A 14,549-nucleotide genomic window follows, 5' to 3' on the forward strand; every position below is an offset into this window, starting at 1 on the left:
GTGGTGGGGAGGGAGAGGGGGAGCGACAGAGAGGCAGATAAGGGCAGTGAGGAGCAGCTGGGCATAGGTGGAAGAAGGGCCATCAGCGCCTTCAGGTTGTGTTTCCTTCACCAAAAATCACTTTCACCGTCTCACACAGAAGGAGAAGCAACAACGTGCCTCTTTGTTGCCTCCCTGTACCTTGAGGTGTTAGAGGTAGGACAACCACACGAAACACTTGTGGCCCCTCCTGCTGATCCTGGGGATGGTGACGAAAATAGAGCAGCCCTGGCTCACAGAAGGGTGCTTGGAGCTCCTGCAAGCAGGGAGATGGAAAATGACAGGACAGTTCAAAGTAACAGGTATGTGTGATTTCTCCTGCTGGTGCTGCCTTTCTCTCACACAGCCCAATTAACAGGGGTCACAGAGCACTGATTAGCTGCCTTGGCGTTTTGTGAACATAAAGCAGTGAAAAAACCAGGGTGAATGGGGGAGAGAAGATCAAATAGACACTTATCTCAGCACTCCTGCATGTCCCCGGCATTTGCCAGCCTAGGGGAAGAGCCTTTTCAGAACAGGCCAACGCGGGACTGTGCTATATCTGCACCGATATCTCTGCTGCTTTTCTGCCTTCTCTCAGCAAAACAACAAACAAGTCACTCCCAGCGGCTGTGTCGTGCATAGGGTGCTTGCTAGATAAAAGCAGAATCACAGGAGAAGCGTGGACCACAGGCAGCTGGGGAAGATCAGAGCATGCCCTTTTGCCACACTGGCATGTCAGATGAGTTCAGTTCCTACAGCTGGCGTCTGCTTTTGGAAGGGTGCACTTGCTGCCTCCTGTCCCTCGTGTGAGGGAAAAGGGGTGGAAGGCAGCACATATCAGCTCACAGCATGTAAAAGGACATCTCCATCTAATTCAAGAGCTGGTGAGTGTGGTCTAGTAGTGCTAAAAAGCCGAAGCTGGAAACTTCTTTAGTTGCTCAGTTTTTCTGCTGTGGCTGGGGGGAGCAGTCTGCAGGAGCAGACCTGGAACCTCCCTGAAGGATGGGTAGCTGTGGTGACCTTGTGGCTTCCCCTTCTTCCATCATGCTCCCCTTTTTTAGGGGTAGCAAAGCAACGCTCCCACTTCAGCTGTCATACCCAGGTTAAGTGGCTGCACTTGCTTCTGTCAAGCCAGCACATGCTCCTGTGGTGTGATCCCTTATTAGACTAGACAGCCCACATCAGCTCTCCATTCTCTCTGCCTCCCTGGAGACACTGCCTCGCTCCATAGCTGTTCCTATTCTGCTTCTCTGTGGGATACAGCATATCTGCCAGCTCCCCTTCCAGCTTCCCCAGTTTTTATTGTATGGAAGATCACTCGAGGTAAGATGGAGGAAGACAAGGAGCAGGAGTGGAGTATTCTTAGCTGCTGACAACCTTGGTTTTTCTTAGCTGATTTTTTCCCTCTCCTAAACATGAACAGTTTAGGAGTTCAGCTGGGAAGGCAGTGGATTCCCTGGCATCCAACCATGTAAATTAGATTTCCTTAGCAAGATTGAGCAGCCCTTCTGCTGGAGAACCTCTTGTCCTAACTTTGTATTATCATGTTGGAGGAAAGGTCCAGAAGCCTGATGTCTTCTCTAAGCATCTCTTCAGCATATTCTTGGTGGTGGCCTCAGTGCTACATCTGAGCTCTGGAAGCAAGTTATGGGGTAGACAAGTGAGGGGCAGGTAACAGGAATCGCTAGGGTGCTGAATTTAGTCTGCTGTCCTCTACTTGTGTGGAAAACTTGGGAGTACCTTTCATGGATGTGGAAATCTCCGATCACTCATGTTTCAGACTGCCAAATTCAGGAGTTAGACCAGACTACTTTAGGGAAGAGCTGCCACTACTTAACATTTGCTAACCCGCTGGTTTTTGTCCGTATGGTTTTAAACAAAGACCATGGTTGTAATGTAGAAAGTTCAGCAAGGTGAAGACAAAGGTCACTGTACGTAGAGCTCAGTGCAATCCACACGCTGATTCTTCAAGGGTCTTTCTCCTCTCCTTCACTGCCAATGCTCCTGGTGGCCACACAGGTAAGCCACAGAATTACTTGAGGTTTGGGCAGCATCTGCATTCAGAAAACTAGTTCTAGCTAGAAGTGGAGGACAAGAGGCAGGTCTGTACATGTCTTGTGATGGTCTTGTACTCCAGCAATCTCTGCTGTCTTTCCAATTCTGGGAGGAGAAACTTCACTCTGGAACCTTGATAAGCCCAGTTTAATTTTCTTTTTTCCCCCCTATTTTGTGGTCTCATTTAGGGTCCATTAATGTAAGCTGTTCTCCATTTGTTCACAGCCCCTTATAGGCCAGCTGGTCTTCTCCAGGCATGAATCAAGAGAGGGCAGGATGAGCCCGGGTGTTTGTTCCTCCGTCACAAGAGCTCTGCCAGGGTTGGACCTTGCTGAGGTCTGTCATCAGTTTGGTGTGTCCAGGAGTTACTGCTTCCCTTGAGAGTGTCCCTGGCTGGAATTTGTGAAGTCTGTCCCCACCAGTGGTACAGGACAGTGGTGCAGCTAGTGGTGCTGCTAGTTGAATTGGAAACAAAATGTGGATATTAACGCTTAAGGTCATGATCCTGGATCTCCAGTTCCTCAGTCATTTTGCTCTGCTTCAGTGAATTGTTTTGAGGAGGGGCCCTTCGAGGTGCTTGTTGCCCTTGAGCCTCTGCCAGTCTGATTGCCCTGATGACAAGTTGACCCATGGTCTGAGGAATACGTGCTTTCTGTTGGCTTGCATGCCTTCCGAGTGAGCCGCACACAGAGGCCTTGGAAGGAGATGAGGAATGTACCTATCCAACCCTTTTCTCCCCCAAAAGGATGGGGTAGTACCATTTTTTCCCCTGCATCGTGCCTGACTTAGTTTCTCAGTAGGGTAGATTGTTTGAAGGTAAAGTACAAGCTGATCCATAAGACTTCCTCCCCCACCTCAGATAAGAAAGCTCATTAATACAGTAAAAAAAAAAAGTCTCCATTGTTACATGAGAGCTCAAGGTCAGGCTGGTAGTAGTAACTCATATTGCTTCTAAGGTCAGCCTAAGCTTTCTCTTTCTGACAAGCCACGATAGATTGATCATGGGGGCCCTTACATTATTTTTTTCTTCTGAAATAGGCTTTGCTTCTCCTGACCCTGTTAATGATGTTTGACTGAGGTCATCCCAGCAAACCCCGAATCCTTCGCATTACCTTCTAGAGGGCTTGCCTTTGTGCCAAAGCATTGTATGCTTGTTAAGAACTAAGCTTTCCTGATCTCTGCTGTAGCAAAGAAGCTGTCTTCATTGGAGAGGGGAGAAATATCTTGAATGCCATCTGTCAGTTAATGCTCTCATTAACACCTGAGTGACTCCCAACACCAAGCTGGTGCCTTTTTGCCAATTCAGAACTTAAAAGGTGCCAGCCCATAAGGTGAAATATCTTCAGTCCATAAAATTAATTCCATGATAAAACGTCTGTTCTGGTAAGACCTTGATTTTTGTTGTTGTTAACTAGAGAGATCACAGAGGCAAAACCAGTTCTCTTGTTTGCTGTGAATTAGGTGCCCAAGAAGTCTTTTTTCATTCATTACTGAGAACCTTCTACAAGCACCACTTATGCTGGGTGGCTGAGGGAATCCAAGTTTTTTCAGCTTTTAAAGCTTTGACCAGACAGAAGTATCACCTCTATTATTTTTCTTACTGGCTAAGTCTGTAAAAGGAACTACAAGAGTAATTATATTCCTGTTTAAATAGTCTTTGAGGGAAAGGCTGAGCTCTCCCAGTCCTGTTTTCCATGTTCCTCCTACATAGTACTCTTGGGCAGGAGGTGGAGGAGGTCTATTGTTGTTCCTGCTCTCTGTCATCCTCTGGTTTTGTCAGGTTTCTTGGTTTTAATCTCAAGTACAGAACAATATACTGTCTGGGATAAGACATAGGTCAGGCTTGCCATTTTCCCAGCAGTTGTAGCTCAAGAGCGTTCCAGTATTTATTCTTCCGTTGCATTTTGTAAATTAAATGAAACAAGAGACTTAAAACACTGTCAACATGATAGATATTCTAGCTAGTGGGTCCAGGCAATTATTTGGAATCTGAACTTTCAGAAGGCTTATCTGTGTGTGCCAGCAGTATCTGAGCATCGTTGAGAGATTTTTGTCTCCAATATTTCCAACTCCTTACCCTAATGTTTCTTTTCATCCCATATTTACTCCCGCAGGGTTGGGGGGTTTGTGTGGGGATTTTTAGGGGTTTTTTTTGAGGGGAATGGTGAGGGGGGGCTTGTAACAAAATTGGCAGCAATAGGCCAGATAGGGAAGTGTGCTGTGACAGTAATTCCACACTGGGGCCATGGCACCCTGCCTGCGGGAAGTGCAGATTGACACGGGGAGTCTCTTACTGAATCAGTGTTTGTTTTTGCTTTTGTTTTTTTGGCTTGATTTTGTTTACAGTTTCCCAGCCAAGATTTGATTTACTTTGGAGACTTTAAAACTAAAAACACAAGTCGCTCTGCTTTCTCTGGGCACAAGGATAAAAAAAATAAGTGTGTGAGAGTGTGTGTGTACATATAATTCCAGCCCTGACAGTTTGCCCTATAGGGTGCCTGTGGGGCTGGGGTCTCTAGGTGCAGCTGTCCCCTCCCAAGCGTGCGCACCAGAAGCTCCAACCAAATTTTTCCGTATATCCTGTCAACCCTGCAAAATTTTCACTATCTCTTTCAGAGGTCTCCAAAGGAGCCCCTCCGGGAAGCTGGGCATGGTGACAAGCAGCGGGATGGGGGCTCGCTCCGCACGCTGGCCAAGCTTCTTTTTCCGACAGCAGTGTGGCCCCGTGCAGTAAAACCCCGGGCGATGGGAAGGGTGCCTCCTCTGCGAGCAGGGGAAGCCACCGTGGAGGCAGACTGCCGAATTGGGATCGCCAGGCAGGGGGAGGAGTCCTCAGCTCCCCTCTCCTGGAGCACAGAGAAACCTCCCTCTTTGGGAGGCAGCCGGGCGGCAGATGGCCGGGCTGCGGCGCTGAGCTCTCGGGGGGTGTATCATTTCTCTGACTGTTCTGGACGCTGATACCCATGTTGGGGAGGAGCCCCTCCTTTGACTTGCTCCCGTCTTCTTTATGCCCTGATTTTTTTGCAGCTGCTACTAAAGATCACAGGCAACTTGAGCTGCAACCTCACTGGTACTCTTGTGGATTGTCTGCTCTTATTCCTCCCCTTCGACACTGATGTGCTAGGTTGCGTCCTTCCCTGTGCCCCAGATTTGCTTTTGCATGTGTAGAGGTCCGCAATGTATGATTAAAACTTTCAACCACAGGTGCGATTCAGCTCTGACCGCCTTTCTAATCATTGCAAAAAAAGGTAGGGACCTCTGACAATGACCCTGTGGTTTCAGAGCACAGCCGGGGACAAGACTAAGAATTGCATGGGGCTCACAGAAAATCACCTGCATCCATTTGGGATGTATCACATAAATATGCATGTACTATTCCACTACTTCCCCACTACAGCTATCCAAATTGCTTTGCACTTTGGGTGGCAACTGCAAAGTAAGGGTTGTTGTGACAAGTGAGGGAAACTTTGGCTGAATTTTCTGAAATATTAATTGTGCTAGTGAAGTTGTGATGGGGAGAAAGACACTTGGTGGGAAGGATGAAGTTTTACAGTTACAGAGGACTCTAAGGTAACTTTTCTGACCTCTTGTAGGTGATTTCCTTGGTTAATGAGCTGTATGGAAGATGCTTTTGCTGTATGACTGGGGGAGGTAGAAGTGGTTGAGATATGGTGACAAGCATGGGGGCCCATGGTCTCACACTTTTTAAAAAATTGTTTCTAGGAGCCCCAAGTTACTTTCAGGAGAGAGCTGATTTTCCTTTGGATATGTGCCCTGAAACAGAATGTGTCCGTGTACCAGTCCATTCTCCCCAAGGAGTATTCCCAAGAATACTCCGGTTTGTAGAGAAAAGGACATTGCTGACTTAACATTGCCTGGTCGAGTGTTGTGACAAGTCTCGGTGATGCTGAGAACCTCAAGAGAAGAGCTACATCTGTCTCCTCATCTCAGGATCTCCTTCCTGCCTTCTTCCCACCTACAAAAGGGTTTTCGGAGGTTCTCAGCTGCAGCAGAGACTCTGTAGGAGTTGCCACACCTGCAGGTGTGTCACTGTCCTATTTGTGAGCTTGAAAAAAGGCTATTTGACAGACCGCATCCAGGTCATTCCAATCCTGGACCCTGTCTGTCTGATTCTTGGTTTGAATTTTATGCCTAATGCTAAACAATTAGTCCCGAGCATTTCTGCTTTGCATGGGGAAGAACCCCAAGGGCAGAGTTCTCACAGTTTGCTGTGCTCCCTACAGTTTTCTTCTCCAAACCAGGGGGGCTGTTTCAGAAACCTTTGTAGGTATGGCAGATGGGTTGAAGACGAGCACCCCGCTTTTGTCTGGACAAAAGAGGCCGGCCCCCATGAAGAGGGAAAATATAAATTGGGTAGGATTGAGAGTGATTGGGAATGCCTTGAGACATCTGGTTCCCATCTCTGGTTCTCATTTCTACCCTTATTCAAAGCGACAAATGCACAGTAGCTGTCTTTGAAAATTGATGGGGGTAGGAACTCAAAGTACTCTTGAGAACAGAGCTCGTAATGTATCGGACACTGGGTGGATGGCGGAAATTTCTAGTGTTAGCCACTTATGTGAAAGTCAAACTCAGACCAAATTGGTTAAGTCAACAGAGCCAGTCCCAAGGGGGAATGAGAGTTACATAGGCAAAGATTTCAGATGATCTTCTGGAATTGAGGAGCTTCCTGGATCAGTTTTCTTTGAGAGCAGCCAAAATGGTAGAGCAAGATAAGTGAACTCATGCCAGCAGTAAAAGTATAGGTCTGATCCATGCCTTTCCCTTTTTTTTGGCAGAAAAAATTTTAGCCAGAAAAATAGGAGCAGATTTTTGTTGCTTCTTCCTGGCATCCCATGTCATCCACTAGTTTTTCGGGATCCTAGGGAAACTGTTTTTTCAGTCATTTTTATTGGAAATAGCTGGACCCTCTGTATCAGATCTGACGAAATAATCTTCTGCCTTGAGCTCTGACAGAGTTGAACTGAACTCACGGGGCTGAAACTTGGATGCTCTCTGAGAGCTTACAGTCATTCCCCTTCTATGACGGACTAAGCATCCAAATACAGATGTTGCTTTCCTGCTTTCAGAAAAAGATGTTCTCATCACTGTTTCTGTTCTTGAAAGCTAGCGTCAGATCTGTCTGTCTTTTTGTTTGTTTGTTTTAATCTAATGGCTTCAGTAAATACCTAATATTTAAGCCGTGTGTGATCAAACAGCACTCTTAAAGATAAAAAGTCTATAAAGATAATCTAGTATCACACTTTTTGCCAAGTTGACGTTCTTGCTGGAAGTTGGATTGCGTCTTGAGGTACATGAGGAAGGCGCTGTGGGAATGCACAGCTACTCCAGGTAGGTGTACTGTACATTGAATATTTCATTTTAAAAAAGGATAGTTGCTGTAGTTTTTACCATAAAATTAGTACTCGATACAGCACAGAAATCAGTTCATGAAACAGACCTCCTTTATTGTGTTGACTGAACTTTGTGAGTGTAGGGGACTGTTTCAACTTGCATTTTTTGATTGCTGATATTAGTGGGGCAAAACAATGACACTTGGAAATACTGATGCTTTGCTTGTGTCATGCAGAAAAGAGCAAACTCCAGGCTGCAGAAGGCACTAGATCCAGGTACATTCGGGCATCTGTTGTTAAACACAACCAGAAAGCTAGTAAAACTCATCCGGTGAGAAGTTATCTTTGGGAGGTCAGCTTGCATTTGACGTCAGAAAGGAACAGGCTGCTGGGGAGCGATCTGCAGGGTGGTAGCATAACTTCTCTCCACTCAAGGAGGAAGAGGAACGCTGCCAGGTGGACGTGGCTTGAGGAATCATGTGGCATCTGTTCCTTCGTTCTTGCAGTCACCGTCCAGTCATGGTCCTTGCAAAGAAGTCCAGTCTTTACCAAATGTGTGAAGCCCCCTGTCTAATCGCTAACTTCTTGTTGACTTTTAACAATCTTATTCCAGTTGGATCACGCTCCTCTATCTCTTTGTTAAAAAATAATAGCTTTTGTAGTAGTTAGCAATTTCTCAGGCAAATGCAATTCTGTAGTGTTGGCATGGTTCCATTAATCATATAGAGTAATCCATTTGTGCCAAAAACCTATCAAGTTGAGCTGCCTTTTTGAGAGCTGGTGGGAATGTGTACCCAGTGGTGTTCTTGCCGGCATATGGACTTCCCGTGTGTGCAAGAATGGCTGGGGCATGGGGGGGGTCCCCCTTTGCTGTGCTCAGGGTACGCAATTCAAGAATTCAAGCAGGCTGAGAGAACCTGGCAAGTCTCGGGACTCAAAGTGATATGGACAGATCTCTTAAGAAAGTTTTATATTTAGGGACACACAGTCTCACCAGCCCTTTTTCATTCCCTCCCCTGAAATTTTCAGCAGTCAGAATAAGGACTTAAGTCTCCTTAAAATATAGACAGGAGTTCTTTTAGCCTTAAGCTCCATCAGCAGTCTAATGTGTGTCGGATGGGGACATTTACCCTCAATACCAGATGAGGGTAAGAAATGTGTGTTTCTTTGGGTTATGTGGTGAACTGCTGGCAATGAAAGGGGGCCTTAATGTGGCCCAGCTAGCAAATGAGAAAGATCATTTTGGTAGCAGTGTTTATGAAGAGCTCGAGTGTTTGGCTTGATCATCTGGGAGACTAGAGAGGAGAGAGTCCTCTGGCCTGAACCCTGTTTGGGAGATACGCTCATGTTGGTGTTGCGAATGAGCCTTGTTGTGTGGCAGGGTCCAAGCTGCGTGCATTAGCCAAGCTGTGCAGATGTCCTGCCAGAGCCACCGGCGGAGGAACAGGCAGAAAGTGGCAGCACCTGTGGGGATGGAGGGAGAGGAGAATGGGGGCCACAACAGGAGTATGGAAAGCATATAGCAGCAAAGCGAGGAGGAGACGATCAGTTAGGGAAAGTTTCGAGCCACTGAACCAGGGCATGGAGAACTACTTAAGAGGCAGAGAGAGGAGGAGGGCTTGGCAATGGCAGATGTGAGGAGCAAATGGAAAGCTGAAGAAGAGGGTCTCTGCATGAAATGGGGAGAGGTGGAAGGGGATCAGACTCGTCTGCTTCATTGCATCCTATTTTAGTAAAGGGTCGATGTTGGTGCTAGCACAAGGCACTGCCCATTGGGATAGAAAGGGGATGAGGCTGAGTTAGCATCATATTTAGCTTGTTCTTTCAGCTTGGAAAGAAATAACAGTAATGCAGAGCAATACACATAAAGCTGTATGTGTATAACATGAAATCCCACGGTGTAGGAATGCGATTACTGCGTTTTGGGAACCTGAGTTACAGAGCTGCACCTAACTGTAGCTGTTGTGGGGCATGGTTTTCCTTCACGTGTTAGCTGTCTCTGTTGCTTGGTTGCACCAGGTGTTTCTAGCATGGTGAACTTCAGTGAGTGTGTGGGGCTTTGTTTCCTTGGTTAGATCCCAGACGTTCCACAGCTACCTGGAGGACATCATCAACTATCGCTGGGAGCTGGAGGAAGGGAAACCCAACCCCCTGCGGGAGTCCACCTTCCAGGAGCTGCCCCTGCGCACCCGGGTCGAGATCCTGCACCGCCTGTGTGACTACCGCCTCGATGCAGATGACGTCTTTGACCTCCTCAAGGTGCTTTGGGCAGCAGGGAAGGGGGAAATGGTGCGGCTGCAGGAGCTGAGCCAGATCAGTGAATCTTCCTGGGAAGAGAAAGGTTGATGCTATTAAGTGTATTTTAAGGCCAGGTGGCAGCGCAGTGGGTCAGCAGTTCCCCATCTCCTCCCCTGCCTTGCAGGGGACGCAAGGCAAGCGCGCAGTACTGCTCTTGGGGCCCTTGTCCTGCGCGGATGCATTCGTAACACGGGAGTCACTAAGTAAATTGGCTTCATTGGCTACTCTTCCTGCGAAGAGTGAATTTGGAGATGCTCCAACTGTAATGGCAGGGCTGTGAGAGCCGAGACTGCCTTGCTGAGGGATGGTGTGAGATGAAAGGATGGGGCTGAAGTTACTGGGGGAGCTGGGGGAAGGGTGGTGGCAGGGAGGGGGGAGGGAGCTTCTCAGGGCTGTGCGTGACTGTCGCCAGCACTAATTAGACCTTCCCTGTCAGGAGCACCAGAGATGAAATGTTAAAACGAGAGAGGCCATTCAAATTAGAGATGCCAATCTAAATCCCTCCCTGGACAGAGAGGGAACGTCGCCTTCCCCCTGGAGTAACGTTTTCCCAGCTCAGCCTGGAGGAGCAGCTGTACTGCTGCTGTGGCATGGTGGGAGGGGAGGAGGGAGGGAGGGAGGTGTTTGCGGAGGGGTGTCATCATGTTTTGTGTGACAATGTGGCCGCTTTTCAACTTGTCACCGTCTGGCGGGGGGCTCCCGGTGGGCGCAGGGCTTGGACGCCGACAGCCTCCGCGTGGAGCCGCTGGGCGAGGACAGCAGCGGTGCCCTGTACTGGTACTTCTATGGCACGCGGATGTACAAGGAGGACCCGGTGCAGGGGAAAACCAACGGAGAGCTGGCTCCAGACAGGTAACAGCCCCCCAATATCCCCCCTGTGTCTGGGGCCAGGGGGTGAGGCGGGGGGCAGCGCAGCCAGCCCTGCTGGAGGGGGCTCCGCCTGACTGCTGTTGTGTCGGGGGGCAGCAGGGGGGAGCCTGGGAGAGGGCTGGGGCGGTGCGGGGCGAGACTGGAGTTGCCAAGCAGACTGCGAGCTGCCCCGTGTCACGCATTGTGTCGGAGCCAGCCTGCAGCCTTTGTGGCACCAGGAGAGCCTGCTGGGGGAGCGATGCTGCCTGCCCCACCGCATTCCTCCCCGTCTGCCCCGCACCATGCCGGCAGCTCCCAGATCAGGCTCCCAGTGAGTGGGAATCCCTCCTCTCCTCCCCTCCCCGTCCCGTTGCTGCTCTGATTTAATCCCTCCGTTGGTTGGGTTCCTAGCAGCTGTTCCGATTTCCCTGCCCTGCTCCCGTCCTGCCAGCCGCAGTTCCCTTGCTCAGCAGATATTTCATGGTGGTTTTGCCATTTTGCAGGGGATGCGGGGGGCAGACAAACACCCCAAATGTTCCTGGGAAAACGGGCAAGAGACGAGGGCGACCACCAAAGCGGAAAAAACTACTGGAAGAAAATTTGCTGAGGTATGAAGGTTGTTCCTGCAATAGGCATAAAATGCATATGTTCCCAGAGGGGGAAGTATAATGTACTTCTGGGGTTCCCCCAGTAAGTATGTATATACCATGCAGCCATAATTTCAATGCATCTCTGAAGTGAAGCAAGCTCAGACTTGGTGGGTGCTTTGATCACTCTCCAAAGAAAATTCTGACTGAGCTGGAAGCCAAGTTTGGTGAAACTGTGGGTATCACTCTTCCAGCCACCTCACTTCAGGTGCAGTTCCCCCATGCAGTGCTAGGGGATATGCTCGTGATAAAGAACGCTTTCACTGAGTAGTGCTTGGAGCCAAAATCCTGGCCACTCGAGTCAGTATAGATTTTGGGATGCTTCCCATAAGAATTGAAATACTGTCCTTGCCAAACTCCAGCCGGCACCCTTCACTTCTTAAAATTGTATAAAGCTATGATAAATATATATGTGAATATATATATCGAACGTGTGTTCTGCACGCTGGTTTTTTCATGGTTTTGCTGTGCAGTGAATAATTGCTGCATCCCCCATTCTTCTCCTCAGAAGTGCTTGCATTTTAGTGATATGAAGTAATGTATTTATTGTATCACTCCTTCTCTTTCTTTTTTGGTAGGGAGAAGGCAGAAGAGAACTTGCTAATCCGCGAGACTCAGATAAGAAATGGTAAAGAGATTTTGCAGGGTCAGGGTTGATACGATCAGCTAACATGGCTCTTAAATTATCAAAGCCCAGAGAGATGCCTTTCTCAGGAAAGGGAGAGTTTTTCTGCTGGTGGTTGGGGCCGAGTTTGGAAGGAGGGGTTGGCATTACAGGCTGCCTTGCAGCTGGGAGCCTGGGCACCTGCAGGCTTCCTATCTTATCGTGGATTAGTTTTGGATGAAGAAATGTAACGTATTGGGTTACACTAGGTCTTGGGGGCCCACCTACTCACTGAAGTTGATGGGAATGGGCTGTGAATGGCCCTTGCTCCTCCAGGGATGAGGCGAACAGAAGCCCCTGTTTGTAGCGGGCTACAGCATTTTTTTGGACTGGGAAAAGATTGGGGTCAGTGATGCCAAGATAGGGAAGGAAGAACCTTTTTGATTCTCCTCGCCTCTCCCTCCCGGTGGCCGTTGGCTGGCTGAGCTTGATAAATGATGTCTTGGGGATACCCACCTAAGGGTTTACAAGGCAAGCAGAAAAAGTGAGTTGGCAACATAAAGTGAAAGTGAGTCCGAGGGGGCTGGGATTCATTTGTCATACATGCGGATCCATTGGCTTCCACATAACCCAGGGGCTCAGCCTGCCCGTGTTCCCCCACAATAAAAGGCAAGGGTGGCATTGTCTTTGCTGTGCTTCCTTCTCTTCGCCCTTTGTCTTCAGATTTCCTGGCGGCTGCTCCGGAGCTGGGCAGCAGAGCCGGGTGGGACGCTGTGGGTTTTATCAGATCATTGTCTTCCAGCAAATTGTGTCACTTCAGCTGCAGAGTAATCTTCTGGTGGCACAAAGCAGTGCCTTAGTCCTGACTGCTTTTGAAACAAGTCACCTGTAGGCAGCTGGCAAGGGAAGGGGAAACAAGGGGGCAGGCTCTGGGGGCAGCGTGCAGGTAAGCTCCCCACTGCAGGTGGGCAGGGGACAGCTTCACATAGCCAGGGCAGCAGAAACCAGCACATGGTGGGTCCTTCGCCATCGCGGTTACCAGCCCCCAGAGCGTTAACTCAAGCTGAAGCCAAGGGCGGGTGAAGCCGCACGCTAGCCTGTGACCTGGAGCTAGCACACACTTGCTCTGTCGGAGGTTTCTGACAGAGGGCAGGTGGCTGGAGGGAGGCTGCAGCTCTCAAGCCTTCCTGGGGCAACCTGATAGCTCGTGTGCCGGAGCCGCTGGCAGCTCAAATCCACAAAGGGTCGGGTTCAGAGAGAAGGGGGCTCTGTTTTTTGCTTCTTTATATTTTTCATAGTTAATTTACTTGAAAATGCGGTGAGAAGCTGCGTGACATCTGCCAGTGGGGGTGGTGACCATTTCTTTCTTTCCAGTAGCCTGTGGTTAGCTCTAGAAAAGTCTAGAGGGAGCCGAGAACCCCTCAGCCTGAAGGGGTTTGAACCAATGTCTTTCCCCTCCCCTAAAATGGGCCACAATATTTTTTGCTTAGAGAGTGTCCCGGGGCAAAAGCATGCAAGTTGCAACCCATGAGGCTTCTCTGCTCTGTGTAAACATTTGTGGAGCAGGAACCACATTCCCCCTCTCCAGGTGGGTGTTCCAGCCACCACGTGAGAGAGTCCTTCCTTTGCAATTAATATTCAAATGTTTCACACAAGGCGGAACAGCTCAGAGTGTCTTGGTAGTTGGGACATGCTTCAGAGCGGTGGGAGATCTGCTTCAGATCCCACTCTGGATCGAGCAGGGATGGGATGTGAACTTTTGGAACTTCCCCCTCATCTGGCAGCCTGATGAAGCCCATCCTTCACTTCCTCTTCTGTTCTTTCAAGTGCCTGCAAACAAAATGTTTCATTTGAGGAGAATGGGAGGTTTTATTCACCACAGCAAAGGTTTGCAGTGCTAAAAAAAAAAAAAAAAAAAAAAGGCTTATTTCAAATAACATTAATTTTCAATGTTTTTATTCTGCTGCCAGACTATATCAGACATTTGCATTACCCTATGTCCTGCTCTGGCTGACAGCCTCCATTACAAGAAACAAATTAAACCCTTTTCTCTGGGGTCCAGTCATAACTGGAATGGAGGCTTGCTACAGGGATGTCACACTACCCATGCGTTGCAAAGTGCCACCATTACTTCTTCACCTGTGTACTTCCTCTGTGTCTTGGCATCACTTTTGGTATCGCTAGGGGAGGTACCAGTGCTTCTAGTGGACCAAGAGAGGTTTGGGTCTGTAGCAAAGAGCACGTTTCCCGTAACAGTGGCCATTGGCAGTATCTTTTGCTCTTCCCGAGCCCTGAGGAGAGGAGAAGAGAAGGGATAAAGAAAAGTTGTTAGTCATAACTGCTATAGAGATAACATCCTTTCATGTTGTTGAAGGGTCCCAAGGGCCTGGCCGTGGGACATGGTGGCTGCTGTGTCAGACGGAAGAGGAGTGGAGGCAGGTCACAGAGAGCTTCAGAGAGAGGACTTCCCTTAGAGAGCGGCAGCTCTACAAACTCTTGAGTGAAGACTTCCTGCCGGAGATCTGCAACATGATTGCACAGAAGGTGAGGAGACATGACATCCTGTTTACCTCTCTATGACCGCTTCCAAGAGCATGGACGTTTGCTGATTGAAGGAGAGCTAAATGCAAGCAGCCCTCACCCCGTCCTGCTCCCCCCACTCCAGCCTGCAAGTGTTGTGGATGCAGGGACTGTTTAGCTTGTGTATGGGGAGAAAGGCTC

The 14,549-nt window shown here is 48.8% G+C and overlaps 1 protein-coding gene across 2 annotated transcripts in view; it reads left to right on the forward strand.

Moving 5' to 3' along the window:
- The window catches only part of CECR2 (CECR2 histone acetyl-lysine reader), a 98,262-nt gene that overhangs the window by 64,237 nt on the left and 19,476 nt on the right, over nucleotides 1–14,549 (forward strand). For both annotated transcript variants that reach the window (XM_075505160.1, XM_075505169.1), the window contains exons 3-7: nucleotides 9,506–9,689; nucleotides 10,441–10,580; nucleotides 11,081–11,185; nucleotides 11,803–11,852; nucleotides 14,203–14,372. In XM_075505160.1, the coding sequence (XP_075361275.1) occupies nucleotides 9,506–9,689; nucleotides 10,441–10,580; nucleotides 11,081–11,185; nucleotides 11,803–11,852; nucleotides 14,203–14,372 (649 nt within the window). The remainder of the gene's footprint in view (nucleotides 1–9,505; nucleotides 9,690–10,440; nucleotides 10,581–11,080; nucleotides 11,186–11,802; nucleotides 11,853–14,202; nucleotides 14,373–14,549) is intronic.

The sequence above is a fragment of the Mycteria americana genome, chromosome 1 (genome assembly GCF_035582795.1).
Source record: "Mycteria americana isolate JAX WOST 10 ecotype Jacksonville Zoo and Gardens chromosome 1, USCA_MyAme_1.0, whole genome shotgun sequence".
In the NCBI taxonomy this organism is placed as follows: Eukaryota; Metazoa; Chordata; class Aves; order Ciconiiformes; family Ciconiidae; genus Mycteria; species Mycteria americana.